We start from the raw sequence: 27,140 nt of genomic DNA on the forward strand, positions 1-27,140 counted from the left end.
AATTCTCGCTCTTACTTGCATGAGTCTTGAACAATATCCTTCTGGCGTAGTTGACCATATTATAACGTCATTGACGTAGACTCTAACACCAGGTATACCTTCTGTTATCGTTTCCATCACCTTGTGGAACATTTCCGATGCAGAGATAATCCCAAGAGATGGCCTGTTAAAACAGTACCTTCCAAATGGTGTAATGAAAGTGCACAACTTTGTACTTTTATTATCCAACAGAAGTTGCCAAAATCCTTGTGAGGCACCCGGTCTCGTAACGTATTTGGTATGAGCAGTGATTTCTTCTCGTTTTGGGATCGGGTAGTGCTCCCATTTGATATAGCAATTTTACGCTGGTCAGTGGCAGACTCTAGCGCGGAGCAGATAAATACAATTCAAACTGTTGTTTGAAAGTTTTCCAATTGAGATTGAGTTTACCAATTGTCTTGAAGTGCCTGGGCTTCTGCAGACCTTCCATCTTACAGGCTAGAACTCGGTGCAGTCGACGGGATCTGGTCAGTAGTGATGGTTCTTTTTTTCTTTTAACTAATCTCTCCAGCTAACTGTTCATTATGCTTTCAGAAATCACTCCGAGGTAACATGTGTTCTTTGTATTGCTAATACTCAGGATGGATTCTGGATATAATGTACACAAAAACCACAAAGCTAATTTAAATTACCAAAGCCAAATTTTATTATACTACTTATTATATTATACTTATTATACAGTTCGAACACTATTCCTCAAGCTAGCAATACTATAAACTATAGTTACAATCTACAATCTACACTATACTAACACCTATCTCACACACACTAGCGGGGATTCTCCGAGCCAGCGCCGGCTCAGAGAATCGTCGTTCACGCCGAGATGGCCAGCGATGCCAGTATGGCACGATACTCCCAACCGGCCAAATGCGAGCGAACGCGGCGAGTGCCGCGCAGCTTGGAGAATCGCCAGAGTTGGCCTGACCTGCGATTCTCTGGGCTCCCAGCGATACTGTGTCCCGTACATGCCGGTGTCGTTCTAACAAGGTTTGAAAAAGCGTCAACCAGTCGTGCTGGCTGATGCTGCTGCCGGAGGAGATGGGGGTCGGCTGTGGGGGGGACCCCAAGATGGCGGGATGGCATGGCCGTGGCTGCGGGGGATTTGGGGGGATGCCACCCAGGGTCGGGTGGGGGGAGGGGGGTGCCGGAGAGGGGGGGGGGGGGTCAGACTGGCCCTGCGGCCAGGCATGGTCCGCCATGACAGGGAGGAGCCAATGCCATGGACGCCATGACGGTGGACATGCAGATGGGCACCCACCTCGGTCGCTGGTGCCAGTCCGGCATCCCCCTCTCTGGGCAGACATGGCTGGGGTGCGAGCTGGAAACCGGGGTGACAATATAGACCAAGGCACCTGGTTGTGGAGGGAGGCATGCCCACTGCTGAAACTTTGACTACCGCCACCCCCTGTAGATCATAATGTTTGAGCATCTTCCAGTGATGTTGGCCGCCGTGGCGGGGGCCGCTGCCCTGCATGAAGCCCCGTGGGAGCTGGAGCAGGGGCATCACAGAGAGGCGGCAGAGGCTGCAGCAAAGGAGTGTGCCGCAGTGGGTCAGGTGCCAGCCGCTCAGGCTGGAGGGCCACACGCCCGACAGGTGCAGGAGGAGGAACATGATGAGGGGGAGCCACAGGAGGAGGAGGCAGTGCCACGGCCATGGATGCGCCCAATGAGGCCTCGAGTGTACTAGCACCGCTTGTCCTTCCAGGACCTCCTGGACAAGACAGGCAGGAGGAGACTCTGGATGGGCCGGGAAACCACCGCCCACACCTGCCAACTGATGGCACACCTGGCACCGCCTGGGACTGTGGGGGGGGGGAACACCCCCTCCCGGTGGCCGTCAAAGTGACAAGGTCATTCCAGTTGACGAGTGGGCACCTGTCCGGCATTTCCCAGGCTTCAATGCACCGGTGCCTCCATGCAGTGACTGACGCCCTGTATGACGTTGTGGACCGATACATCCAGTTCCCTGTGGACCGCGCCCAACAGGTCGCCCGGGCAATGGGGCTCGCCGCAGTCGCCAAGATAGTCGTGGTCTAGGGGGCGATCAAAGGGATGCGGCCACCAGCGGATAACAGGGTGGTGTTCATGAACAGGAAGGGGACCTACTCCATAAACGTACAGGTGGTCAGTGACCACCGGATGAAGATTTTGCACGTCTGCGCCCGGTACCCGGGCAGTGCGCTTGACGTGTTCATATTGGCACAATCGTTCATCCCCGGCATGTTTGAGGGACCCCGCCCCCCTGGCTGCGGGGCTGGTTGCTGGGTGACAGGGGCTACACATTGTGGTCGTGGCTGATGATGCCTATACGGAGGCCACAGACCAATGCGGAGACCCGTTACAATGATGCCCATTGTGCAACCAGGGGTGTGGTCGAGAGGTGCTTTGGGCTGCTGAAGATGTGCTTCAGGTGCCTGGATTGCTCTGGAGGGGCCCTCCAGTACCACGCCCCTGGTCGGAGAGAGTCCACAGTGGCCCTCAGTTCCCGCATCGGACAGAACAGAAGCAGCATTCATAGCTCTAACAGTGTGTTTAATAAGGGACATTCTGTAACTAATCTGTGCCCTGCACCCATGCCAACTTACTCAGTGTCTAGCTTTCTGGCCTTACGGGCCCTATGACTATGTCTAGGTGTTTCACCAGAGGGTACAGCAGAAGTGGAGGTGGATTGATGTGACTCCTGCCCTGTGACTAGGGTCCCCTTTGGTGGTCATGTCCTGGGGCGGCCCAGCTTGGATGGGCTAGGCTGCGCCTCGGGCGACCGGGATGGCGTGTGGCCATCCTGTTCTGCCTGCTGCACACCAGATGCACCAGGGACAGCTGGGGGGGGGGGGGGGGGGGTCTGAGGAGCCACAGTGTACTGGGACCCCCCTGCAGGGGGACGCAGAATGGGCCGCATCACTTCCTCCTCCCTCGGGGTACCCGATGGCCCACGAGCTTCTCCATGGGATGGGGGTGCGAGCGGATTCAACACCCGAGGCACCTCCGTCACCTGGCCCTTCCAGTCCTCGAGGCCCGCTCTGGTATCGACCAGGGCCTGCAAGTTTGCAGCCATGGAGCTCAGGGAGGTGGCCATCTCTGTCTGGGTCCGTGCGACGTGGCCAGCACCTGGGCAAGAGAGCTGATGCTTTCACTGATGGCCTGCTGAGACTGGGCCATGGCCTGCTGAGATTGGGCCACGTTGTTGAGCGCCTCTGCGATGTGCAGCTGGCTATGGCTCATGGCTGCCTGTGAGAGGGCAGCCCTCTCCTGGGCCATGGAGGCTGCGTGCACAGAAAGCTCCAGATCTTGTAACTGCAAACCTCATATCACAGTTGGACCTCGACAGCATCCGAGACCAACCCAGCATTCTTCCACCAGCCTGCCAGCTCCTTGACTACAATGGCAATGCCATAGCTGCCAGTGGATCGTGTCAACTAGGTGTATCTCACAAGGCAATCAAAGTGACGTTACGATTCAAGATCGTCCAGCCTGACAAGGGATCGCTGCTCGGTGCTCACACATGCAAACTCCTAAATCTCGTCCAGCGTGTGCATGCCATGTCCTCGACACCGGCGACTGCCTCGCCCAATGTAAATCTCCAGGCTGAGATAGACGACATTCTCACACAATACCACAACGTGTTTGATGGAATGGGCACCCTCCCATATCGTTACAAGATATTGCTCAAACCGAATGCCATCCCAGTCATCCATGCACTGCGCCGGGTGCCGGCCCTTCTCAAGGATTGTCTGAAAACGCAGCTACGACAGCTCCAAGACCAGGGTATCATCTCAAAGGTCTCGGAACCAACAGACTGGGTCAGCTCCATGGTCTGCGTCAAGAAGCCCTCTGGTGAACTCCGCATTTGCATTGATCCCAAAGACCTGAATCGCAACATGATGCGCGAGCAGTACCCGATCCCAAAGCGTGAAGAGTTACCCTGTGAGATGGCTCATGCCAAATTCTTTACCAAGCTGGACGCCTCCCGTGGGTTCTGGCAGATACAGCTGGATGAGTCCAGTCGGAAGCTGTGCACGTTTAACACTCCGTTCGGCAGGTATTGCTACAACCGCATGCCTTTTGGTATCATATCAGCTTCCGAAGTATTTCATCGCATAATGGAGCAAATGATGGAGGGCATCGAGGGGGTGCGAGTCTATGTGGACAACGTGATCATCTGGTCCACGACGCCCGAGGATCACAATGCCTGCCTCAAACAAGTTTTCCAGAGGATACATGAAAACGGCCTCCAGCTCAACAGGGCCAAATGCTCATTTGGTAGGTCCGCTATCAAGTTTCTGGGTGACCACATTTCACAGCAGGGTGTGCAACCTGATGCTGACAAGGTGCTGGCAATCAATGCCATGAAGACCCCACAGGACAAAAAGGCGGTCCTCCGTTTCCTCGGGATGGTGAATTTTCTCGGGAAATACATTCCCAACATGGCATCCCACACCACAGCCCTCCGGCATCTCGTAAAAAAGTCAACAGTGTTCCAGTGGCTTCAAGCAGAGTGGCTTGAGCTGAAGGCGAAGCTCACCACAGCCTCAGTACTGGCATTCCTTGACCCAACTAAGGATACCAAGGTATCCGCAGACGCTAGCCAGGATAGCATTGGGGCGGTGCTCCTCCAGCGAGACGACTCCTCGTCCTGGGCTCCAGTGGCATATGCCTCCTGGGCCATGACTCCGACCGAACAACGGTATGCCCAGATCGAAAAGGAGTGCTTGGGTCTCCTGACAGGAATAGTCAAGTTTCATGACTACGTATACGGCCTGCCAAAGTTCATGGTGGAAACAGACCACAAGCCTTTAGTCCACATAATCCAAAAGGTTTTAATGATATGATACCTCGGCTGCAGCGAATTCTTCTTTGTCTCCGCCGATATGACTTAGAACTTGTCTACACACCGGGTAAGGAGCTGATCGTCGCGGATGCCCTATCCCGATCCGTCACCACGCCGTGTGAACAGGGCGACTTCATTCGCCACATTGAAGCACAGGTGCAGCTGTGTGCCAGCAACCTCCCAGCCACTAATGAACGAGTTATATAAATACGCAAAGAAACTGCCATGACGAAGCACCTCGCCCATGGCTGGAAAAAGGGGCAGTGCCCCAGTTCTTCAACGTTAAGGACGAGCTGACGGTTGTTGAGGGGATCCTTCTTAAACTTGATAGAATTGTCATTCCCCAAAGCATGCAAAACATGGTGCTCAGACAGATCCATGAGGGTCACCTGGGGGTTGAGAAATGTCGACGCAGAGCTCGGCAGGCAGTTTACTGGCGTCAGCCAGGACATTGCCAACACGGTCCTCAACTGCACAACATGCCAGAAGTTTCAACCAGCTCAGCCCAAGGAAACGCTGCAACAGCATGAGATCTTGACCTCTTTGTGGTCCAAGGTGGGGATAGACCTCTTTCGCACCAATGGCCGTGATTACGTGCTCCTGGTCAACTACTTCTCCAGCTACCCAGAAGTGGTGAAACTGTCAGACCTCATGTCCAAGTGCGTCATCAAAGCCTGCAAAGAGACATTTGCCAGGCACGGGATACCACTCACAGTAATGAGTGACAACGGTCCATGTTTATACAGCCAAGAGTGGTCCGACTTTGCACGATCCTACCACTTCAGTCATATCACATCCAGTCCCCAATACCCGCAATCAAATGGGAAGGCCGAGAAAGGGGCCCATATTGTCAAGCGGTTGCTGTGCAAGGCTGCACTCAGCCTCAGATTTCAACCTGGCGCTATTGGCATACAGGGCAACCCCTCTGTCCACTGGTTTGTCTCCGGAACAGTTGCTCAGGAACCTCAACCTGAGGACGACTGTTCCAGCCATCCATGTTCAAGGCCTTGACCACCTCACGGTGCTGCAGAAGGCGCAGCGATCCAGGGACCAGCAAAAGATCATGTATGATGCTCATACCACGGATCTGCCTGCGCTGGCTCCAGACGATGTTGTTCGTGTTCAGTTGCCTGAAGGAGGTTGGCCAGCCCCAGCTGTTGTCGTCAGACAGGCTGCTCCCAGGTCTTTCATTGTCCAAATGGCTGATGGCTCCATTTTACGGCGCAACAGGAGGGCGCTGCGTAAAGTTCCCTGTCCATCACCCGATCACACTTCTCCACACGTCATCATGCCTTCTCCAGACATCTTGCACCAATCTGGCACGATCCCACCTGTCCACAAGGCCACCGAGATGGCAGCCATCCCACCTGTCCAGGTGCCGGCGCCCCCCCCCCCCCCCCCCCCCCCCCCCCCCTCCACCTCTGTGGCGATCGACAAGAATTCGTCGCCCACCACAAAGACTGAATCTATAGACTTAAATCTTGCAAGTGGTGTTCAAGAGGACCGACAAATCATATCCACAGGTCTTGGGCATTCCCAATGTTGGAGGAGTTTCGGGAGGGCTTTGCAGGAATTATGATGAAAGTACTGCAGGTGAAGATGGCTCTGAGCCCGTGGATGGCAATATTTGGAGTTTCGGAGGATCTGGGAGTGCAGGTGGGGAGATAGGCCGACGTGTTGGCCTTTGCCTCCCTGATAGCCAGGAGGTAGAATATTATTACGGTGGTGGGACTGAAAGCCACCGAAAGCGATGGTGTGACTGAGTGACTTGGCGGAGGGTCTGCACCTGGAAAAGATAATGGACATGATTCTCCCAAAAGAGAACAAAGTCCCTGAGCGAGCGCGTTTAGTCGTGTGTTTCCCGGCACTCACAGTGCCGAGAAACCCTGGCTGTTCAATGTGACTCATATTGAATGAGGGGCCTGAATACGGGAATGCGCGGCCGAGGCCGCCCATAGCCCTGCTTTGTACAGTGGTAAGCTCCCCATTCTAGCGATGTCCCCCAAACAATGCCGACTTTTCCCCCAGGCCGAACGAAACATGGGAGTGTCACCAGTCCCCCTGCCCCCCCCAACACCCACATCGGGCAACCCAGCCTGATCACACAGGCACAAAAAATGCCCATGTCACCTGGCAGTGCCATCTGGGCACTTTGGCAGTGCCAACCTGGCAGTGCCCATGCCAGCTGGCAGTCAAAAGATCAAAGAACAGTACAGCACAGGAAAAGGCCCTTCGGCCCTCCAAGCCTGTGCCGACCATGCTGCCCATCTACACTAAAATCTTCTACACTTCCTGGGTCCATATCCCTCTATTCCCATCCTATTCATGTATTTGTCAAGATGCCCTTTAAATGTCACTATCGTCCTTGCTTCACCACCTCCTCCGGCAGCGAGTTCCAGGCACCCACTGCCCTCTGTGTAAAAAAACTTTCTTCGTACATCTCCTCTAAACTTTGCCCCTCGCACCTTAAACCTATGCCCCCTAGTAATTGACCCCTCTACCGTGGGAAAAAGTCTCTGACTATCCACTCTGTCTATGCCCCTCATAATTTTGTAGACCTCTATCAGGTCGCCCCTCAAACTCCGTTGTTCCAGTGAGAACAAACCGAGTTTATTCAACCGCTCCTCATAGTTAATGCCCTCCACACCAGGCAACATCCTGGTAAATCACTTCTGCACCCTCTCTAAAGCCTCCACATCCTTCTGGTAGTGTGGCGACCAGAATTGAACACTATACTCCAAGTGTGGCCTAACTAAGGTTCTATACAGCTGCAACATGACTTGCCAATTCCTATACTCAATGCCCTGGCCAATGAAGGCAAGCATGCCGTATGCCTTCTTGACTACCTTCTCCACCTGTATTGCCCCTTTCAGTGACCTGTGGACCTGTACACCTAGATCTCTCTGACTTTCAATACTCTTGAGGGTTCTACCATTCACTGTATATTCCCTACCTTCATTTGACCTTCCAAAATGCATTACCTCACATTTGTCCGGATTAACCTCCATCTGCCATCTCGCCGCCCAAGTCTCCAAATGATCTAAATCCTGCTGTATCCTCTGACAGTCCTCATCGCTATCCACAATTCCACCAACCTTTGTGTTGTCTGCAAACTTACTAATCAGACCAGTTACATTTTCCTCCAAATCATTTATATACACTACGAACAGCAAAGGTCCCAGCACTGATCCCTGCGGAACACCACTAGTCACAGCCCTCCAATTAGAAAAGCACCCTTCCATTGCTACTCTCTGCCTTCTATGACCTAGCCAGTTCTGTATCCATCTTGCCAGCTCACCCCTGATCCCGTGTGACTTCACCTTTTGTAAGTCTGCCATGAAGGACCTTGTCAAAGGCCTTACTGAAGTCCATATATCCACTGCCCTACCTGCATCAATCATCTTTGTGACCTCTTCAAAAAACTCTATCAAGTTAGTGAGACATGACCTCCCCTTCACAAAACCATGCTGCCTCTCGCTAATACGTCCATTTGCTTCCAAATGGGAGTAGATCCTGTCTCGAAGAATTCTCTCCAGTAATTTCCCTACCACTGACGTAAGGCTCACCCGCCTGTAGTTCCCTGGATTATCCTTGTGACCCTTCTTAAACAAAGGAACAACACTGGCTATTCTCCAGTCCTCCGGGACATCACCTGAAGACAGTGAGGATCCAAAGATTTCTGTCAAGGCCTCAGAAATTTCCTCTCTAGCCTCCTTCAGTATTCTGGGGTAGATCCCATCTGGCCCTGGGGACTTATCTACCTTAATATTTTTCAAGATGCCCAATACCTCGTCTTTTTGGATCTCAATGTGGCCCCGGCTACCTATACACCCTTCTCCAGACTCAACATCCACCAATTCCTTCTCTTTGGTGAATACTGATGCAAAGCATTCATTTAGTACCTCGCCACTTTCCTCTGGCTCCACACATAGATTCCCTTGCCTATCCTTCAGTGGGCCAATCCTTTCCCTGGCTACTCCCTTGCTTTTTATGTATGTGTAAAAAGCCTTGGGATTTTTCTTAACCCTATTTGCCAATGACTTTTCGTGACCCCTTTTAGCCCTCCTGACTCCTTGCTTAAGTTCCTTCCTACTTTCCTTATATTCCACATAGGCTTCCACTGTTCCCAGCCTTCTAGCCCTTACAAATGCCTCCTTTTTCTTTTTGACGGGGCCTATAATATCTCTCGTTATCCAATGTTCCCGAAATTTGCCGTATTTATCCTACTTCCGCACAGGAACATGCCTGTCCTGAATTCCTTACAACTGACATTTGAAAGCCTCCCACATGTCAGATGTTGATTTCCCCTCAAACATCCGCCCCCAATCTATGTTCTTCAGTTCCCACCTAATATTGTTATAATTAGCCTTCCCCCAATTTAGCACATTCACCCTCGGGCCACTCTTATCCTTGTCCACCAGCACTTTAAAACTTACTGAATTGTGGTCACTCTTCCCGAAATGCTCCCCTACTGAAATTTCTACCACCTGGCTGGGCTCATTCCCCAATACCAGGTCCAGTACTGCCCGTTCCGTAGTTGGACTATCTACATATTGTTTTAAGAAGCCCTCCTGGATGCTCCTAACAAACTCTTCCCCATCCAAGCCCCGAGCACTAAGTGAGTCCCAGTCAATATTGGGGAAGTTGAAGTCTCCCATCATAACAACCCTGTTTATTTTACTCGTTTCCAAAATCTGTCTACATATCTCCTCCTCTATCTCCCGCTGGCTGTTGGGAGGCCTGTAGTAAACCCCCAACATTGTGACTGCACCCTTCTTATTCCTGATTTGTACCCATATAGCCTCACTGCCCTCTGAGGTGTCCTCCCGTAGGACAGCTGTGATATTCTCCCTAACCAGTAGCGCAACTCCGCCACCCCATTTACACCCCCCTCGCTCACATATGCAGATTTGCCACATTGCAATGTCTTGCGAGATTGTGTTGCATTTCACGAGGCCTTGTGAGACCTGGAGTACGGTCTCCCGGCTTTCAACAACCATGTTGCGACACGGCGAGCTGCTTTTTGGGCCTAGTATGGCAGAGGCAGCGGCTGTCAATGAAGACAGCATGACCAGGACGACCAGAATCCAATGTTGGTCCATCGAGCCTGATGCCCCAGTGCATTGAAGGTGTCATGTGTGCCATCTATTACACCCTGGACCTGGGGCATCCCGGCGATGGCAGAGAATACAGCAGCTCAAGCATCTTGGTGGGATTGGTCCAGCTCAAAGTTGATAAAGTCTGATGGCTGGGCATACAGGGCACCCGGATCTCATGGATGCACCTGTGGGCTGTAGCTTGTGATATTACGCACAAGCCCTCGCTCGACGGGTGGTGCAGTGGTTAGCACTGCTGCCTCGCGTCACCGAGGGCCTAGATTTGATCCTGGTCCCGGGTCACTGCCGTGTAGAGTTTGCACATTCTCCCCACGTCTGCATGGGTCTCACCCCCACAACCCAAAAAAAGTGCAGATAGGTGGATTGGCAACGCTAAATTGCCCCTAAAATGAAAACAAAAGAATTGGGTACTCTAAATTTAAAAAAAACAAGTCCTTGCTCGAGCCCTGGAATGAAAGTTGCATAAAGGTTCTGGGCTGCTGCGACCTTCATGGCCATCGTCCTCCTCATGATGGGTGTCCTCTTCATGGGTGTCCAATTTTATGGCGAGTGTCCTCCTCCTCCACAGGATGCCAACTCCATAAGTGCTGTACTTTTCTTTGTTCTATCACACGACCAACAAATGTGTTGTTGTTTATCTTTACTGATTGTGGTCAGTCAATGAATAGGAGTCTGACGTAGGAGTCCTTGTTGTCAAGTTGCTCCAGGGATGAGTGTAGGGCCAGGGAAATGGCGTCTGCTGTGGACCATGTGTGGTGGTGGTATGCGAATTGCAGTGGATCAAGGCATTCTGGGAATATGGAGTTGCTATGTCTCATAACCAACTGCTCAAAGCACTTCATAATGATAGGTGTTAAGGCCACCAGATGGTAGTCGTTGAGACATGTTGCCTGGTTCTTCTTTGGCGCCGATATGATGGTGGTCTTCTTGAAGCAGGTGGGAACATCAGAATGGAGTAGGGAGAGGTTGAAGATGTCCGCGGACACAACCACCAGTTGGTCCGTGAAGGATATGAGTGCATGCCTAGGAACTCCGTCAGGACCCGTTGCCTTCTAAGAATTCACTTTCAAGAAGGCTGGTCTGACTTTGGAGGCTGTGACGGAAGGTATGGGTGTTTCCAAGGCTGTTGGGGAAGTTGACAATGGTTTGTTGGTTTCCTGCTTGACACAAGAATTCTTACTTGGCTTTGCTTTGTAGCCGTTTTGTTGTTTTAGCCTTGCTACAACCAACGAGAGTTTATATCATTTGTCTCTGACTCAAGCTTACGCTGATATTGTCCCTTGGCATCCCTGATGATTTTGCAGAGGTTGTACTTTGATTTCTTGTATAGGTCAGGGTCGCCTTTCTTGAATGCGTCAGTAGGGAGTGAATCTCCTGGTTAAACTGGTTTCCGGTTGGGAAATGCACATACTAACTTCTTTGGCACGCAATTTTCTACATATTTACTGATGAAGTCTTAACGGTGGTGGCGTACCCGTTTAGGTTGGCCATTGTGTTCTTGAATATGGACTAGTCAACTGACTCCAAGCAGTCGCATAGGAGCTCTTCTGTTAACATTGCATGACCTTAATTGGATTCTCCTGCTGAGGTTTTTGTTTATATGCCGGGAGAAGGAGCCCTGGTCCTATTTTCCGAAGTGCGTTCGGGGGATGGATCGGTAGGCATCCTTAACATTTGTGTAGCAGTGGTCAAGGATGTGGGCACCACGGTAGCACAGTGGTTAGCACATCTGCTTCACAGCACCAGGGACCCTGGTTCGATTCCCAGCTTGCGTCACGTCTGTGCGAAGTCTGCACGTTCTCCCCGTGTCTGCATGGGTTTCCTCTGGGTGTTCCAGTTTTCTCCCACAAGTCCCGAAAGATACGCTTGTTAGGTGAATTGGACATTTTGAATTCTCCCTCGGTGTACCCGAACAGGCGTCGGAGTGTGGCGACTAGGGGCTTTTCGCAGTAACATTATTGCCGTGTTAATGTCAGCCTACTTGTGACACTAATAAAGATTATTAAAAATTATTATGTTGGGACACTTGTGGGACAAATGTGTTGGTGGAATTTTGGCATTACACTCTTAAGGTTGGCATGGTTGAAGTCCCCAGCCATGATGAACAAGGCCTCCGGGTATTCTGTTTCATTATTATTTTTAGCGGTGTACAATTCATCAAGCGCCTTCTTCACTTCCGCCTGGGGTGGGATGTAGACCACTGTGCTGATGGCAGAAGTGAACTCCCATGGAAGGTAGTATTGGTGGCACTTCGCAGTCAGGCATTCCAGGTCTGGGGTGCAGTAGTTCGCCAAGGTCGCCACATCCGAGCACCAGAATGCGTTGATGAGGCAAACCCCTCCACCCTTTACTTTGCCTGATGACACAGTGCGGTCCGTTCGGTGTGTTGAGAAGCGGTCAGGTTGTATGGTAGTCCAGTGAGACAGGAGTGAGCCATGTCTCTGTGAAACAGAGCACACAGCAGTCTCTCACTTCTCTCTGAGAGGTAAGTCCAGCATTAAGCTCATCCAGCTTGTTTTTCATCGCTTGGATGTTTGCCAGGTGTATGCTGGGGAGAGTAGATTTGAAACCGTGTTGTTTTAGCCTCTCCTGCAAACTGCCACATTACCCTTGCTTCCTAGGTCAGCCGCTGCTTCTGGATGGTCCTGGGATCTGATAAGTGAATTCTGACCATCTGCAAGTAAATGGTTGCACCTGGCGGGTTCCTGGGCGCTGGTTGTTTCATGTGTTCGTTTCTAGCATTGGTGGTCGGGTGTCGTTCCTGAGATCAGGTTTTGGAGTAAGCATAAAAACATAGAAAATAGAAGCAGGTTGAGGTCATTCGGCCCTTCAAGCCTGCTTGGCCATTCATTATGATCATGTCTAATTATCAAGTTCAATACCCCGAACCCGCCTTCCCCCCATATCCCTTAATCCCTTTCGCCCCAACTCTTAGCTTCTGGCTGCTGTTGAGTAAAGAATCAAGAGTTCAGTTCCTTCCCCAACACCTTTATTTTCCTTGAACACTCTCTATTTATACAAAACTCTATCACCACACCACAAACGATAAGTGCCACCTGCAACCCCTTTACATAATCAGTGTCAATTATTGGATACTTAACATCAATTTGACAAGTAATTGGAATGTCTCATAACCCATTCCTAACACCAAGAGCTATATCTAATTCCTTCTTGAAATTACACAATGTTTTGGCCTCAACTACTTTCTGTGGCAGCAAACACCACAGATTCATCACTCTCTGGGTTAAGAAATTTCTCCACACCTCAGCCCTAAAGATTTTACCTCTCATCCTCAAACTATGACCCCTAGTTCTGGACTCCCCCCACCATCGGGAACATTCTTTCTGAATCTACCCTGTCTGATCCTCTTAGAATTTTGTAAGTTTCTATGAGATCTCCTCTCACTCTTCTAAACTCCAATGAATGTAATGAAATGAAATGAAAATTGCTTATTGTCACGAGTAGGCTTCAATGAAGTTACTGTGAAAAGCCCCTAGTCGCCACATTCCGGCACCTGTCCGGGGAGGCTGGTACAGGAATCGAACCATGCTGCTGGCTAGCTTGGTCTGCTTTAAAAGCCAGCGATTTAGCCCAGTGAGCTAAACCAGCCCTGGTAAACCTAACCAATTTAGTCTCTCCTCATCTGACAGTCCCGCCATCCCAGGAATCAGCCTGGTAAACCTTTGCTGCTTTCCCTCCAAGGCAAGAACATCCTTCTTCAGATAAGGACACCAAAACTACACACAATACTCCAGGTGTGGGCTCACCAATGCCCTATACAATTGCAATAAAACATCTCATTCCTATAGTCAAATCATCTCACTATGAAAGCCAACACACATTTGCCTTCTTTACTGCCTGCTGTACCTGCGCTCTTACATTCAGCGACTGATGCACGAGGAAACCAAGGTCTCGCTGAGTATCACCTCTCTCAATGTACACCCATTCAAATAATAATGTGTTCTTATTTTGCTACCGAAGCGGATAACATCACATTTTCCCACATGATACTGCATCTGCCATGCATGTGGCACTCACTCATCCCATCCAAATCCAACTAAAGCATCTATGCAACCTCCTCACAGCTCACCCTCTCACCCAACTTTATATTATCTGCAAATTTGGAGATAATACATTTAGTTCCCTCGTCCAAATCATTAATATATAATGTGAACATTTGGGGTCCTGGCACAGATCCCTGTGGTACCCCACTCATCACTGCCTGCCAATCAGGAAAAGTCCCATTTATTCCAACTTTTTGCTTCCTGTCTATTAACCAGCTTTCTATCCACCTCAAGACACTACTTGTAATCCTATGCGCTTTAACTTTATTGGATTGGATTGGATTGGATTTGTTTATTGTCACGTGTACCGAGGTACAGTGAAAAGTATTTTTCTGCAAGCAGCTCAACAGATCATTAAGTACATGGGAAGAAAAGGGAATAAAAGAAAATACATAATAGGGCAACACAAGATATACAATGTAACTACATAAGCACCGGCATCAGATGAAGCATACAGGATGTAGTGTTAATGAGGTCAGTCCATAAGAGGGTCATTTAGGATTCTGGTGACGGTGGGGAAGAAGCTGTTTTTGAGTCTGTTTGTGCGTTTTCTCAGACTTCTGTATCTCCTGCCCGATGGAAGAAGTTGGAAGAGTGAGTTAGCCGGGTGGGAGGGATCTTTGATTTTGCTGTCCGCTTTCCCCAGGCAGCGTGAGGTGTAGATGGAGTCAATGGATGGGAGGCAGATTTGTGTGATGGACTGGGCGGTATTCACGACTCCCTGAAGTTTCTTGCGGTCCTGGGCCGAGCAGTTGCTAATTTGTATGCCTCTTCTTTGAATCTAATACTATCTCTAATTTCCCTTGTAAGGCATGGTTTGGTCACAGTTCCCTTTCTACTCTTGTGCCAAATAGGAGTAAACAACTTTTGGAGATCACCTATTCGTTCCTTGAATGCCTGCCATTGCCTGTCCATTGTCCTTCTTTTCAGTAATGTTTCCCAGTCCGTGTTAGCATGCTCATGCCTCATACCATCATAGTTACCTTTATTGAAGTTCAGGACCTTGGTCTCAGAATCACCGACTTCACTATTCACCTTGATAAAGAATTCAACCATATTATGGTCACTCATCCCCAAGGGTTCTCTCACAACTAGATTGTCAACTAATCCTTACTCATTGTACCACACCCAGTCCAAGATGGTCTGTTCCCTTGTTGGTTCTTCAACATACTGGTCCAGAAAACTCATCTCGTATGTACTCCAGAAATTCCCCCTCTATCGTACTGTGGCTAATTTGATTCACCCAATCTATATGCAGATTAAAGTCACCCATGATCACAAATGTTCCTTTATCACATGCATCCCTGGTTTCCCTGGTGGGACCTCAATGTCGATACTACTCTTCTCCATCTTCTGGTAGGTTAGGACACTGGGCAGGCCTCTCCAGATCAGATCGGGTCTTTTCGTCTGGGGCCAGGTCTGGCGTTCTGAGAGCCCCGTCTGGTGCTGCGGGGCCGGAGGTGCTTCCTAGGCTGGGTTGGGCGCTCCAGGAGCCAGGTCAATTCGTACGTGAGGTCGGGGTCAGGCCCCTCCATGTGATCTCTTCCGCTTCCAGGTCAAGGTCATGGTCAGGTCACTGGAGGAGACATGCCAGGCTGGGTCATGTCAAGTCATGTGGGCCAGTCCTCAGATGTCGGATGATCTCCAGACCTGTAAGTAAACATAAAAGATAATGTTAGAATTATGTTTTAAAAGGTTGGTAGGGTTATAATAGATATAGGAAAATGATCTGTGGAGGAGGGCTCACAGAGAGTCGCCATGCTCTGATGCCATCTTGAAGAGGCTAGAAAGCACTCAATTCTCCTGAGTGTGTGTGGTGCAAAAACTTACAAGCTCATAAGAAATTTAGCTATAGCACAGAAACTGGGCAACATATAATTTGTAGATTTAGTTACACTCATTCGGAATCACCACAATCCTAAGGCCTCAGTAATTGTACAAGATTTCAAATGTCAAATTCACTTTTGGAAGATGGGACAGTCTGTAATGAACTTTGTTGCTAAATTGTGCCAGCTCTCGGTACATAGCGAGTTTGCGGCAGTTTTGAAAGTCATGTTTTAGGACAGACCAGTTTGTGGCATTAATGAGGACAGCATTCGGTACCATTTGCTAGGAGAGCGGCGGGGACACAGTGAGAGCGAGGAGAGCGGTGGGAGCACAGTGAGCGCGAGGAGAGCGGCGGAGACACAGTGAGGGCTAGGAGTGCGGCGGGGACACAGTGAGAGCGAGGAGAGCGGCGGGGACACAGTGAGAGCGAGGAGAGCGACGGGGACACAGTGAGAGCGAGGAGAGCGGCGGGGACACAGTGAGAGCGAGGAGAGCGACGGGGACACAGTGAGAGCGAGGAGAGCGACGGGGACACAGTGAGAGCGAGGAGAGCGGCGGGGACACAGTGAGAGCGAGGAGAGCGGCGGGGACACAGTGAGAGCGAGGAGAGCAGCGGATACACAGTGAGAGCGAGGAGAGCGACGGGGACACAGTGAGAGCGAGGAGAGCGGCGGGGACACAGTGAGAGCGAGGAGAGCGGCGGGGACACAGTGAGAGCGAGGAGAGCGGCGGGGACACAGTGAGAGCGAGGAGAGCGACGGGGACACAGTGAGAGCGAGGAGAGCGGCGGGGACACAGTGAGAGCGAGGAGAGCGACGGGGACACAGTGAGCGCGAGGAGAGCGACGGGGACACAGTGAGGGCGAGGAGAGCGGCGGGGACACAGTGAGAGCGAGGAGAGCGACGGGGACACAGTGAGAGCGAGGAGAGCGGCGGAGACACAGTGAGAGCGAGGAGAGCGGCGGAGACACAGTGAGAGCGAGGAGAGCGGCGGAGACACAGTGAGAGCGAGGAGAGCGGCGGAGACACAGTGAGAGCGAGGAGAGCGGCGGGGACACAGTGAGAGCGAGGAGAGCAGCGGATACACAGTGAGAGCGAGGAGAGCAGCGGATACACAGTGAGAGCGAGGAGAGCAGCGGATACACAGTGAGAGCGAGGAGAGCGGCGGGGACACAGCTGCCCGAGAAGCGGCCTTCAGATTTTCGGTGGGGGCAGTGGCCAGGGGTCTGTCCTGAAGAGTGACATCAGAGCAAAGCAGTGACCTGATTGGCTGGTAAGGAAAGTGCTCCAATTAGTAGTAGCTGGGGGAAATTCAACTCTTCGTGTGTTGGTAAGTATTGTGATTGGTAAGTAAAATCTTTTTCCTGTCACTTATTTATTATTTGATATTATATTTGTACTCAGTTAAGGTAAAGTGTAAAAATGGCAGGAGATCCCAGACCCGTGTTATGCTCCTCGTGCTCAATGTGGGAGTTCAGGGACGCGGCCCATGCCCCTGACTCCTTCATGTGCGGGAAGTGTGTCCAGCTGCAGCTCCTGTTAGACCGCATGACGGCTCTGGAGCTGCGGATGGACTCATTTTGGAGCATCCGCGTTGCTGAGGAGGTCGTGGATAGCACGTTCAGTGAGTTGGTCACACAGCAGATTAGGATTGGTGAGGGAGACAGGGAATGGGTGACCAAAAGGCAGAGAAAGAGCAGGAAGGCAGTGCAGGTGTCCCCTGCGGTCATCTCCCTCCAAAACAGGTATACCGATTTGGATACTGTTGGGGGAAATGACTCACCAGGGGAAGGCAGTAGTAGCCAGGCTCATGGCACCATGGCTGGCTCTGTTGCACAGAAGGGCGGTAAAAAGACTGGCAGGGCTATAGTCATAGGGGATTCAATCATAAGGGGAGTAGACAGGCGTTTCTGTGGTCGTAAACGAGACACCCGAATGGTATGTTGCCTCCCGGGTGCATGGGTCAGGGATGTCTCAGATCGGCTGCAGGACATACTGAAAGGGGAGGGTGAACAGCCAGTTGTCATGGTGCATATAGGCACCAACGATATAGGTAAACAACGGGATGAGGTCCTACATCAGAATTTAGGGAGTTAGGAGATAAGTTAAAAAGTAGGACCTCAAAGGTAGTAATCTCAGGATTCCTACCTGTGCCACGAGACAGTCAGAGTAGAAATTCAAGAATAGTCAGAATGAATACGTAGCTTGAGAGATGGTGCAGGAGGGATTGGTTCAGATTTTTGGGACATTGGAACCGGTTCTGGCGGTGGTGGGACCATTACAAATCGGACTGTCTACACCTGGGCAGGACTGGAACCAATGTCCTAGGGGTGCTTTTGCTAACACTGTTGGGGAGGTTTTAAACTAATGTGGCAGGGGGATGGGAACCAGATTAGGAAGTTAGAGGTCAGTAAAGAGGCAGCAACTAAAGCCAGTAAGGTACTAGATAATAAACTCAATGTGACTAAGGAGAAGAATAGACAGGGAAGAGATGATGAACGCAAATGGAAAGATGGTCTGAGGTGCATTTGTTTTAATGTGAGAAGTGTAGCAGGTAAGGCAGATGAATTTAGGGCTTGGATTAGTACCTGGGAATATGATGTTATTGGTATTACTGAGACTTGGTTGAGGGAAGGGCAAGACTGGAAACTAAATATCCCAGGGTATAGATGCTTCAGGAAGGATAGAGAGGCAGGTAAAAGGGGTGGAGGAGTTGCATTACTGGTTAGAGATGATATCACAGCTGTGATTAAGGAAGGCACGATGGAGGATTCGAGCACTGAGGCAATGTGGGGAGAGCTAAGAAATAGCAACGGTGCAGTAACATTGTTGGGACTTTACTACAGGCCTCCCAAAAGCGAGCGTGAAGTAGAGGTACAAATGTGTAGACAGATTATAGAAAAATGTAGGAGCAATAGGGTGGTCGTGATGGGAGATTTTAACTTCCCCAACATTGAATGGGACTTTTGTAGTGTTGGAGGCGTAGATGGAGCAGAATTTGTAAGGAGCATCCAGGGAATTTTTTCGAGCAGTATGTAAATAGTCCAACTCGGGAAGGGGCCATACTGGACCTGGTATTGGGGAATGATCCCGGCCAGGTGATTGAAGTTTCAGTCGGTGATTACTTTGGGAATAGCGATCACAATTCCGTAAGTTTTAGAATACTCATGGACAAAGACGAGAGTGGTCCTAAAGGAAGAGTGCTAAATTGGGGGAAGGCCAACTATACCAAAATTCGGCAGGAGCTGGGGAATGTGGATTGGAAGCAGCTGTTTAAAGGTAAATCCACATTTGAAATGTGGAAGTCTTTTAAGGAAAGGTTGATTAGAGTGCAGGACAGACATGTCCCTGTGAAAATGAGGGATAGAAATGGCAAGATTAGGGAACCATGGATGACGGGTGGAATTGTGAGACTAGCTAAGATGAAAAAGAAGCATACATAAGATCTAGGCGACTTAAAACTGATGAAGCTTTGGAGGAATATCGGGAAAGTAGGATAAATCTCAAATGCGCAATAAAGAGGGCTAAAAGGGGTCATGAAATAACTTTGGCTAACAGGGTTAAGGAAAATCCCCTTTTATTTGTATATAAGGGTAACTAGAGAAAGGATTGGCCCACTCAAAGACAAAAGAGGGAATTTATGTGTGGAGTCAGAGGAAATGGGTGAGATTCTTAATGAGTACTCTGGATCGGTATTCACCAAGGAGAGGGACATGACGGATGTTGAGGCTGGGGATGGATGTTTAAATACTCTAGGTCAAGTCAGCATAAGGAAGGGGGAAGTTTTGGGTATGCTTAAAGTCATTAAGGTGGACAAGTCCCCAGGTCCGGATGGGATCTATCCCAGGTTACTGAGGGAAGCGAGGGACAAAATAGCTGGGGCCTTAAGAGATATCTTTGCAGCATCCTTGAGCATGGGTGAGGTCCTGGAGGACTGGAGAATTGCTAATGTTGTCCCTTTGTTTAAGGAGGGTAGCAGGGATAATCCAGGGAATTATAGACCTGTGAGCTTGACATCAGTGGTAGGAGAATTGTTGGAGAAGATACTGAGGGAAAATTGTTGGAGAAGATACTGAGGGATAGGATCCATTCACATTTGGAAGAAAATAGACTTATCAGTGATAGACAGCATGGTTTTGTGCAGGGAAGGTCATGTCTTACAAACCTAATAGAATTCTTTGAGGAAGTGACAAAGTTAATTGATGAGGGAAGGGCTGTTGATGTCATATAATGGACTTCAGTAAGGCGTTTGATAAACTTTCCCATGGCAGGTTGATGGAAAAAGTGAAGTCGTATGGGGTTCAGGGTGTACTAGCTAGATGGATAAAGAACTGGCTGGGCAACAGGAGACAGAGTAGTGGTGGAAGGGAGTGTCTCAAAATGGAGAAAGGTGACTAGCGGTGTTCCACAGGGATCCGTGCTCGGACCACTGTTGTTTGTGATATACATAAATGATCTGGAGTAAGGTATAGGTGGTCTGATTGGCAAGTTTGCAGATCATACTAAGATTGGTGGAGTGGCAGATAGTGAGGAGAACGGTCAGAGAATACAACAAAATATAGATAGATTGGAGAGCTGGGCAGAGAAATGGCAGATGGAGTTCAATCCAGGCAAATGCGAGGTGATGCATAATTCAAGAGCGGACTATACGGTCAATGGAAGAGTCCTGGGGGAAATTGATGTACAGAGCGATCTGGGAGTTCAGGTCCTTTGTACCCTGAAGGTGGCAACGCAGGTCGATAGAGTGGTCAAGAAGGCAATACAGTATGCTTGCCTTCATTGGACGGGCTATTGAGTACAAGAGGCGGCAGGTCATGTTACAGTTGTATATGACTTTGGTTAGGCCACATTTGGAATACTGCGTGCAGTTCTGGTCACCACATTACCAGAAGTATGTGGATGCTTTAGAGATGGTGGAGAGGAGGTTCACCAGGATGTTGCCTGGTATGGAGGGTGCTAGCTATGAAGAAATGTTGACTAGATTAGGATTGTTTTCGTTGGAAAGACGGAGGTTGAGGGGGGACCTGATTGAAGTCTACAAAATTATGATAGGTATGGACAGGGTGGATAGCAACAAGCTTTTTCCAAGAGTGGGGCTGTCAATTACAAGGGGTCACGAGTTCAAGGTGAGAGGGGGAAAGTTTAAGGGAGATGTGCGTGGGAAGTTTTGTACGCAGAGGGTGGTGGGTGCCTGGAACGCTTTGCCAGCGGAGGTGGTAGAGGCGGGCACGATAGCATCATTTAAGATGCATCTAGGCAGACATATTAATGGGCGGGGAACAGAGGGAAGTAGATCCTTGGAAAATAGGCAACAGGTTTAGATAAAGGATCTGGATCGGCGCAGGCTGGGAGGGCTGTACTGTACTGTAATTTTCTTTGTTCTATTTTCAAGGCTCTAGAAATTTTCTCAGGATATGAAATTGGCTTCCAATAATGCAAAATATATTTAAAAGGCCAGTAGGGCATGCAGATAGGTATACTGCATCAAGTAGAAAAAGTAGCAAGTAAAAAGTGAAGACAGTGGAGTGTTTTAATTGTGGCGGGTCACATTATTTAAATAACTATAGGTTTATGGGCGCTGTTTGCCACCAGTACAGCAAGAAGGAGAATACAAAAAGTGCCGGGGTGCCAAGAGAAAGTTGAAAGCTGAGCATTGTTGGCTACCTGGAGTTATTCTTAACCAAGAGGGTTCAGTATCTTTGGTAGTGAAATTGAACGATGGAAGAGTTGTTCGCAGGCACCAAGATCATATTTATCTACGTCATGACTAGGAGACAGCCTCGGGGAGGCATGGTAGCGCAGTGCTTAGCACTGTTGCTTCACAGCGCCAGGGACCTGGGTTCGATTCCCGGCTTAGGTCACTGTCTGTTCGGTGTCTGAAAGCTCTCCCCGCGTCTGTGTGGGTTTCCTTTGGCTGCTCCGGTTTCTTCCCACAGTCCAAAGATGTGCATGTTAGGTGGATTGGCCATGCTAAATTGGTCTTAGTCTCCAAAAAGGTTAGGTGGGGTTACTGAGTTAGGGGGAGAGGGTGGAGGTGTGGGTTTAAGTAGGGTGCTCTTTCCAAGGGCCGTGCAGACTCAATGGGGCGAATGGCCCATTTCTGCACTGTATATTCTATGATTCTGTGATTCAAAACTTCCAGATAACACAATAGAAGGAAATGCGCTGTGGAATTTCAACAAGGAGTGATTCCAGGACTTCGAGCAGACTCTACTTCAGGACAGGGACACTCATGCACAGATACACAACCTAAGTCAAATATCACCAGATTTGCGAGGAGTCACCAGTGGTACTGCGATGATCACAACGTAGTCACAAATTTCCTGCTCTCAGGGGAGTGCAGCAAAGGTTTACCAGACTGATTCCAGGGATGGTGGGACTGTCATATGAGGAGAGATTGACTGGGTTGAGATTGTTTTTGCTGTGGTTCAGAAGAATGAGGGGGGAATCTCGTAGAGATTTATAAAATTCTAACAGGATTAGACAGGGTAGATGCAGGAAAGATGTCCCCGATGGTGGGTGGGTCCAGAACCAGGGGTCACAGTCTGTGGATTCAGGGTAAACCATTTTGGACAGAGATGAGGAGACATTTCTTCACCCAAAGAGTGGTGAGCCTGTGGAATTCATTACCACAGGAAGTAGTTGACGCAAAAACATTGAATATATTCAAGAGGCAGCTGGATATAGCACTTGGGGCGGATGGGATCAAAGGCTATGGGGAGAAAGCAGGATTAGGCTATTGAGTTGGATGATCAGCCATGATCATGATAAATGGCACCCGAAGGGCCAAAAGGCCTCCTCCTGCTCCTATCTTCTATGTATATATGTATCTATGTGTTGTGGTTCAGAAGCTATTGTTGAAGGCGCGTTCGCAAGTTGCTCAAGTGCATCTTGCAGATGGAACACAATTCTACCATCTGCCCCAATATCTAATGGTGAAATTGTTTGTAATGGCTTCCAAACAAGTGGGCTGTTTTGTTCCTGTTGGCGATCGGCGTTGTTGGAGCTGTCCAACTTAAGGTGAGTGGAGAGTATTTAATCACAGTCCCAACATTTACCTTGTAGATGTTGGGCAGGCTTTGGACAGTCCGAATGTGAGTTACTCACCACAGAATTCCCACAATCTGATCTGCTTTAGTAGCACCTCTTTTTATATGTCTGGCGGAGATAGGTTTTTGGTCTCTGGTAATACTTGGGATGTCAGTGCTGGGGATTCTCAGATAGAAATGCAGTGAAAAGGCAACGGAAACGGCTTAGATTCTCTCGTCTGGCAATGATATCCATCAAAATCAGCCAGCTTAGTCAATTGTGGTGTGACCAAGGACTCTTGATAAACATTGTCGCCCTGTGTCTGTGCTACCCTCAGTACCTCCCCCAAGTGCTGATCAACATGGAGGATTCGGAATTTCTGGTATAAAGGGTTAACGTTGAATATGTAACAACATGGTATAAATGATCGGTGACGTTAAATCATATGTTAACAGAGCATGGGGATAAATCGTCCTCTGTAGAGTGTTGTGTCTACTATTGTGTAGTTGACATAATGTTAAATAAAAGATAAACAATGGAATTCTCTGATGGCGGGATTCTCCATTCCACTGGCAACATCCCCACGTCTGCAGATTTCCGACAGTGTGGGGTGGCCACAATAGGGAACCCCATTGGCCGACTGCGGGAACAGGGAATTCCGCTTCCGGGGGGGGGGGGGGGGGGGGGCACAGAAAAACCCACCCAATAGTTACGATCAGTATCACCTCCAGCCTTATCAGTAATTGCAGGATCACGATTGCCAAATGACAATCAACAATGACAGGTCATTCAGAAGTTGGTGAAAGATGGTAAGTGATGATCAGCAGGAGGTTTCTGAATTAAGGCTTTAGTTTAATTGTATTTTGTTTTTTAAAAGGGATTACAATTTAAGGAGGGTAAAGTGTTATAGATTGTCATTAGTTGCATCTTCTTATTTAAATCCATTGCTGATATTATCAGCAAGTGCAATTACATCATTAGCTATTGTTCCCAGTGTAAATCGTATTTAACTGTTGTTAGTTCAAAACCTTTCTGTTCCTGTTATCTTGGTGCCATAATCCCAGCCAAGTTCATATCAAAGCTCCAAAACCTAGGACTTGGCTCCCCACTCTGCAACTGGATCCTCAATTTTCTGACCAACAGATCACAATCAGTAAGAATGAACAACAGTACCTCCTCCATTATAGTCCTCAATACCGGGGCCCCGCAAGGCTGCATACTTAGCCCCATACTATACTCCCTGTACACACACGACAGCGTGGCAAAATTTGGTTCCAATTCCATCTACAGGTTTGCTGACGATACGACCATATAGGCCAGATCTCTAATAACGACAAATAACTACAGGAGGGAGATAGAGAACCTAGGGGAGTGGTGCAGCGACAATAATCTCTCCCTTAATGCCAGCAAAACTAAAGAGCTGGTCATTGACTTCAGGAAGCAAAGTACTGTACACACCCCTGGTCAGCAGTTTGAAATTCCTAGGGGTGCACTTCTCCAAAAATCTGTCCTGGTCCACCCACGTCGATATTACCACCAAGAAAGCACAACAGCGCCTATACTTCCTCAGGAAACTAAGGAAATTTGGCATGTCCACATTAACCCTTACCAACTTTTACAGATGCGCCATAGAAAGCATCCTATCTGGCTGCATCACAGCCTGGTATGGCAACTGCTCGGCCCAGGACCGCAAGAAACTTCCGAGAGTCGTGAACACCGACCAGTACATCTCACGAACCTGCCATTGACTCCATTTATACCTCCCGCTGCCTGGGCAAAGTGGACAGCATAATCAAAGACCCCTCCTACCCGGCTTACTCACTCTTCCAACTTCTTCTATTGGGAAGGAGATACAGAAATCTGAGAACACGCACAAACAGACTCAAAAACAGCTTCTTACCCACTGTTACCAGACTCCTAAATGACCCTCTTATGGACAGACCTCGTTAACACTACACCCCTGTATGCTTCATCCAATGCATATTATGTAGTTACATTATATACCTTGTGTTGCCCTATTATGTATTTTCTTTTATTCCCTTTTCTTCCCATGTACTTAATGATCTGTTGAACTGCTCGCAGAAAAATACTTTTCACTGTACCTCGGTACACGTGACAATAAACAAATCCAATACAATCCATGTTTAGCTAGCTACTCCCATTTTTGAGTCCATACTGTATTTTGCACTGTTATTTTTATATACTAAAGAAGATCAGCTTTATTAACTTTATTTACAATGCATTTCGACTACCATTTTGTGGTCAAGTTACAAAATACAAAAAAGTGTCGAAGTGTGGTGTGTCTGACCACAGTTTACTGCTTGGTTTACATGGGCAAGACACTTACAGAGAACATTAAAGAGTAAGCAAAATTTTGTAACTTGTATTATCCTTAAAAATCTGTATATCACTGTAAGGGTACGGCTGGCGTGAAGGAGTAGTGTATTATAGTTAATATATTCTTGTTTAATAAATGTCTCAATCTTTTAAAAGTTCATCGGCAGTTCTGTAACTGTTCATCCATGTACCTCAAAAAAAGTAGAATTTGGGATCTACCAATCCAGGTTCCATCCTAGTATCTGACTTGTCCAGTAGTAACATCAGCTGGGACATGACAAGGACAAGAAAGGAAATCTTCTCATGTGGACACAGGGCATGACTGAGACACTGAATGGGTGTTCTTCAGTTACCTTCACAAAAGTAGAACTAATTTAAGTTCATGCAAACATAATTCTCACTTGGGTTGATAATTCACATCTAGTTCCAATTTCTATCCATTAGACAAACCCCTCCTCACCAATCTCAACAAATCTAATAAAAGGATTTATAAATATTGCTGAAAAAATACATGCAGTTGAAGGTTTTTGTCTTATACTCATCAGGACAGATTCACAAGAATACCAAATCTCAAAAGGAACAATAATTTATACTGGGCTAGATTCGTCATTTGGAAGACTAAGTTCTCACCGGGATTGAATGTGTCTGATTCATGTTTCCCTTGTGGTGCTATTCGTTCCATGATTCAGGACATGCAAATAAACCAGCAATCTATCGGCGAGAATTGGAAGCAATTCCCAGTAAGCTGGCAAGCAAGCCTGTGACTAAGGGGTGGAGTATTGTGGATGGGTGGAACATGAAGTGACCAACCCGCAAAACTGATCATTTTGCATGGACCCGCCAGCAAGGGGCACAAACTTTGATAATGCCACCAGCAATGGACTGGAATGCGGCGATGGAATCGGTGCAGATGACAATTGTGATTTTTCTATCATGCACTATTCTCTGCCCGATAAAAATTCTTGCTGTGGCTGGGAAGTGGAGAATTCAGGTCACTGCATGAGAAAGGGTGCCAATTGGCTGGCAAGTGGACTCTGATGGCAGCAGCTTTGCAGTGCAGAATGCAACAGGGAGCAGTTAACTACCAAGAGTATTCTTGTGACTCTGTACTGATGAGTGTAAATTTAAAAACTTTAACAGCATGCTTCTCTCTTCAGCAATACTCAATTCAGTTTTACCAAATGGTGATTTGCAAATACATTCACAGTTGTTCACTTAGGCATTGTCATGGAGAATGCACCAGGGAGCAGTTACCAGTTTTGAAAATCAGATTGTTCTATATTTACCTTTGCATCCTATTTTGTAAAGCATAAATATGTTGGAGATATGAATGATCCATCATGTTCACTGTTGGAGCTGGTACAGAGCAATAAAACATATGTGCAACTTAATGAAAAACTTATCCCTTTTTAATTTTTCAATACAGAAAAGTGCAAAAGGACAGTCCAGCGGGAGTCGCCAAAAAGGCAGATATTCAATAGCATCGATGATATCATTGATGACCACAGACACTGAAACAGAATTAGAAGAATCTTCAGAATTCTTGCCAGCTACTCGGGTAAAACAGAAGTGTTTATAAAGACCGCCGAGTAATGAGTAATTGATCGAGCAAGAAGTCGATTGACAAATTTCAGAGAAATGGAATATTAAGGGGCCAGTAGTAGTAGGGGATTTCAATTAAATGAATATAGACTGAGAAAAAGACAGGGTGAAGAGCAAGAAAGCTGTAGAGTCTATCAAATGTGGACAGGAGAACATTCTTGAGCTCTATGAGGAATGATGGGTGCTAGATTGAGGAATACATAAAGTGTTGCACGTTTTGCTGTGGGTGTAAAACGCGCTTATTGGAGTGTATTAACACGCCTCCGTTTAAAGGCCGTGTGCTTAACACTACTAGGCT

General features: G+C 48.5%; 1 protein-coding gene across 1 annotated transcript in view; it reads left to right on the forward strand.

Moving 5' to 3' along the window:
• LOC119962278 (microtubule-associated protein futsch-like) overlaps nt 1-27,140 on the forward strand; it is a 433,376-nt gene that overhangs the window by 235,717 nt on the left and 170,519 nt on the right. Inside the window, exon 23 of the mRNA XM_038790266.1 lies at nt 26,667-26,798. Coding sequence (XP_038646194.1) covers nt 26,667-26,798 — 132 coding nt within the window. The remainder of the gene's footprint in view (nt 1-26,666; nt 26,799-27,140) is intronic.

This window comes from Scyliorhinus canicula, chromosome 2 (assembly GCF_902713615.1).
Source record: "Scyliorhinus canicula chromosome 2, sScyCan1.1, whole genome shotgun sequence".
In the NCBI taxonomy this organism is placed as follows: domain Eukaryota; kingdom Metazoa; phylum Chordata; class Chondrichthyes; order Carcharhiniformes; family Scyliorhinidae; genus Scyliorhinus; species Scyliorhinus canicula.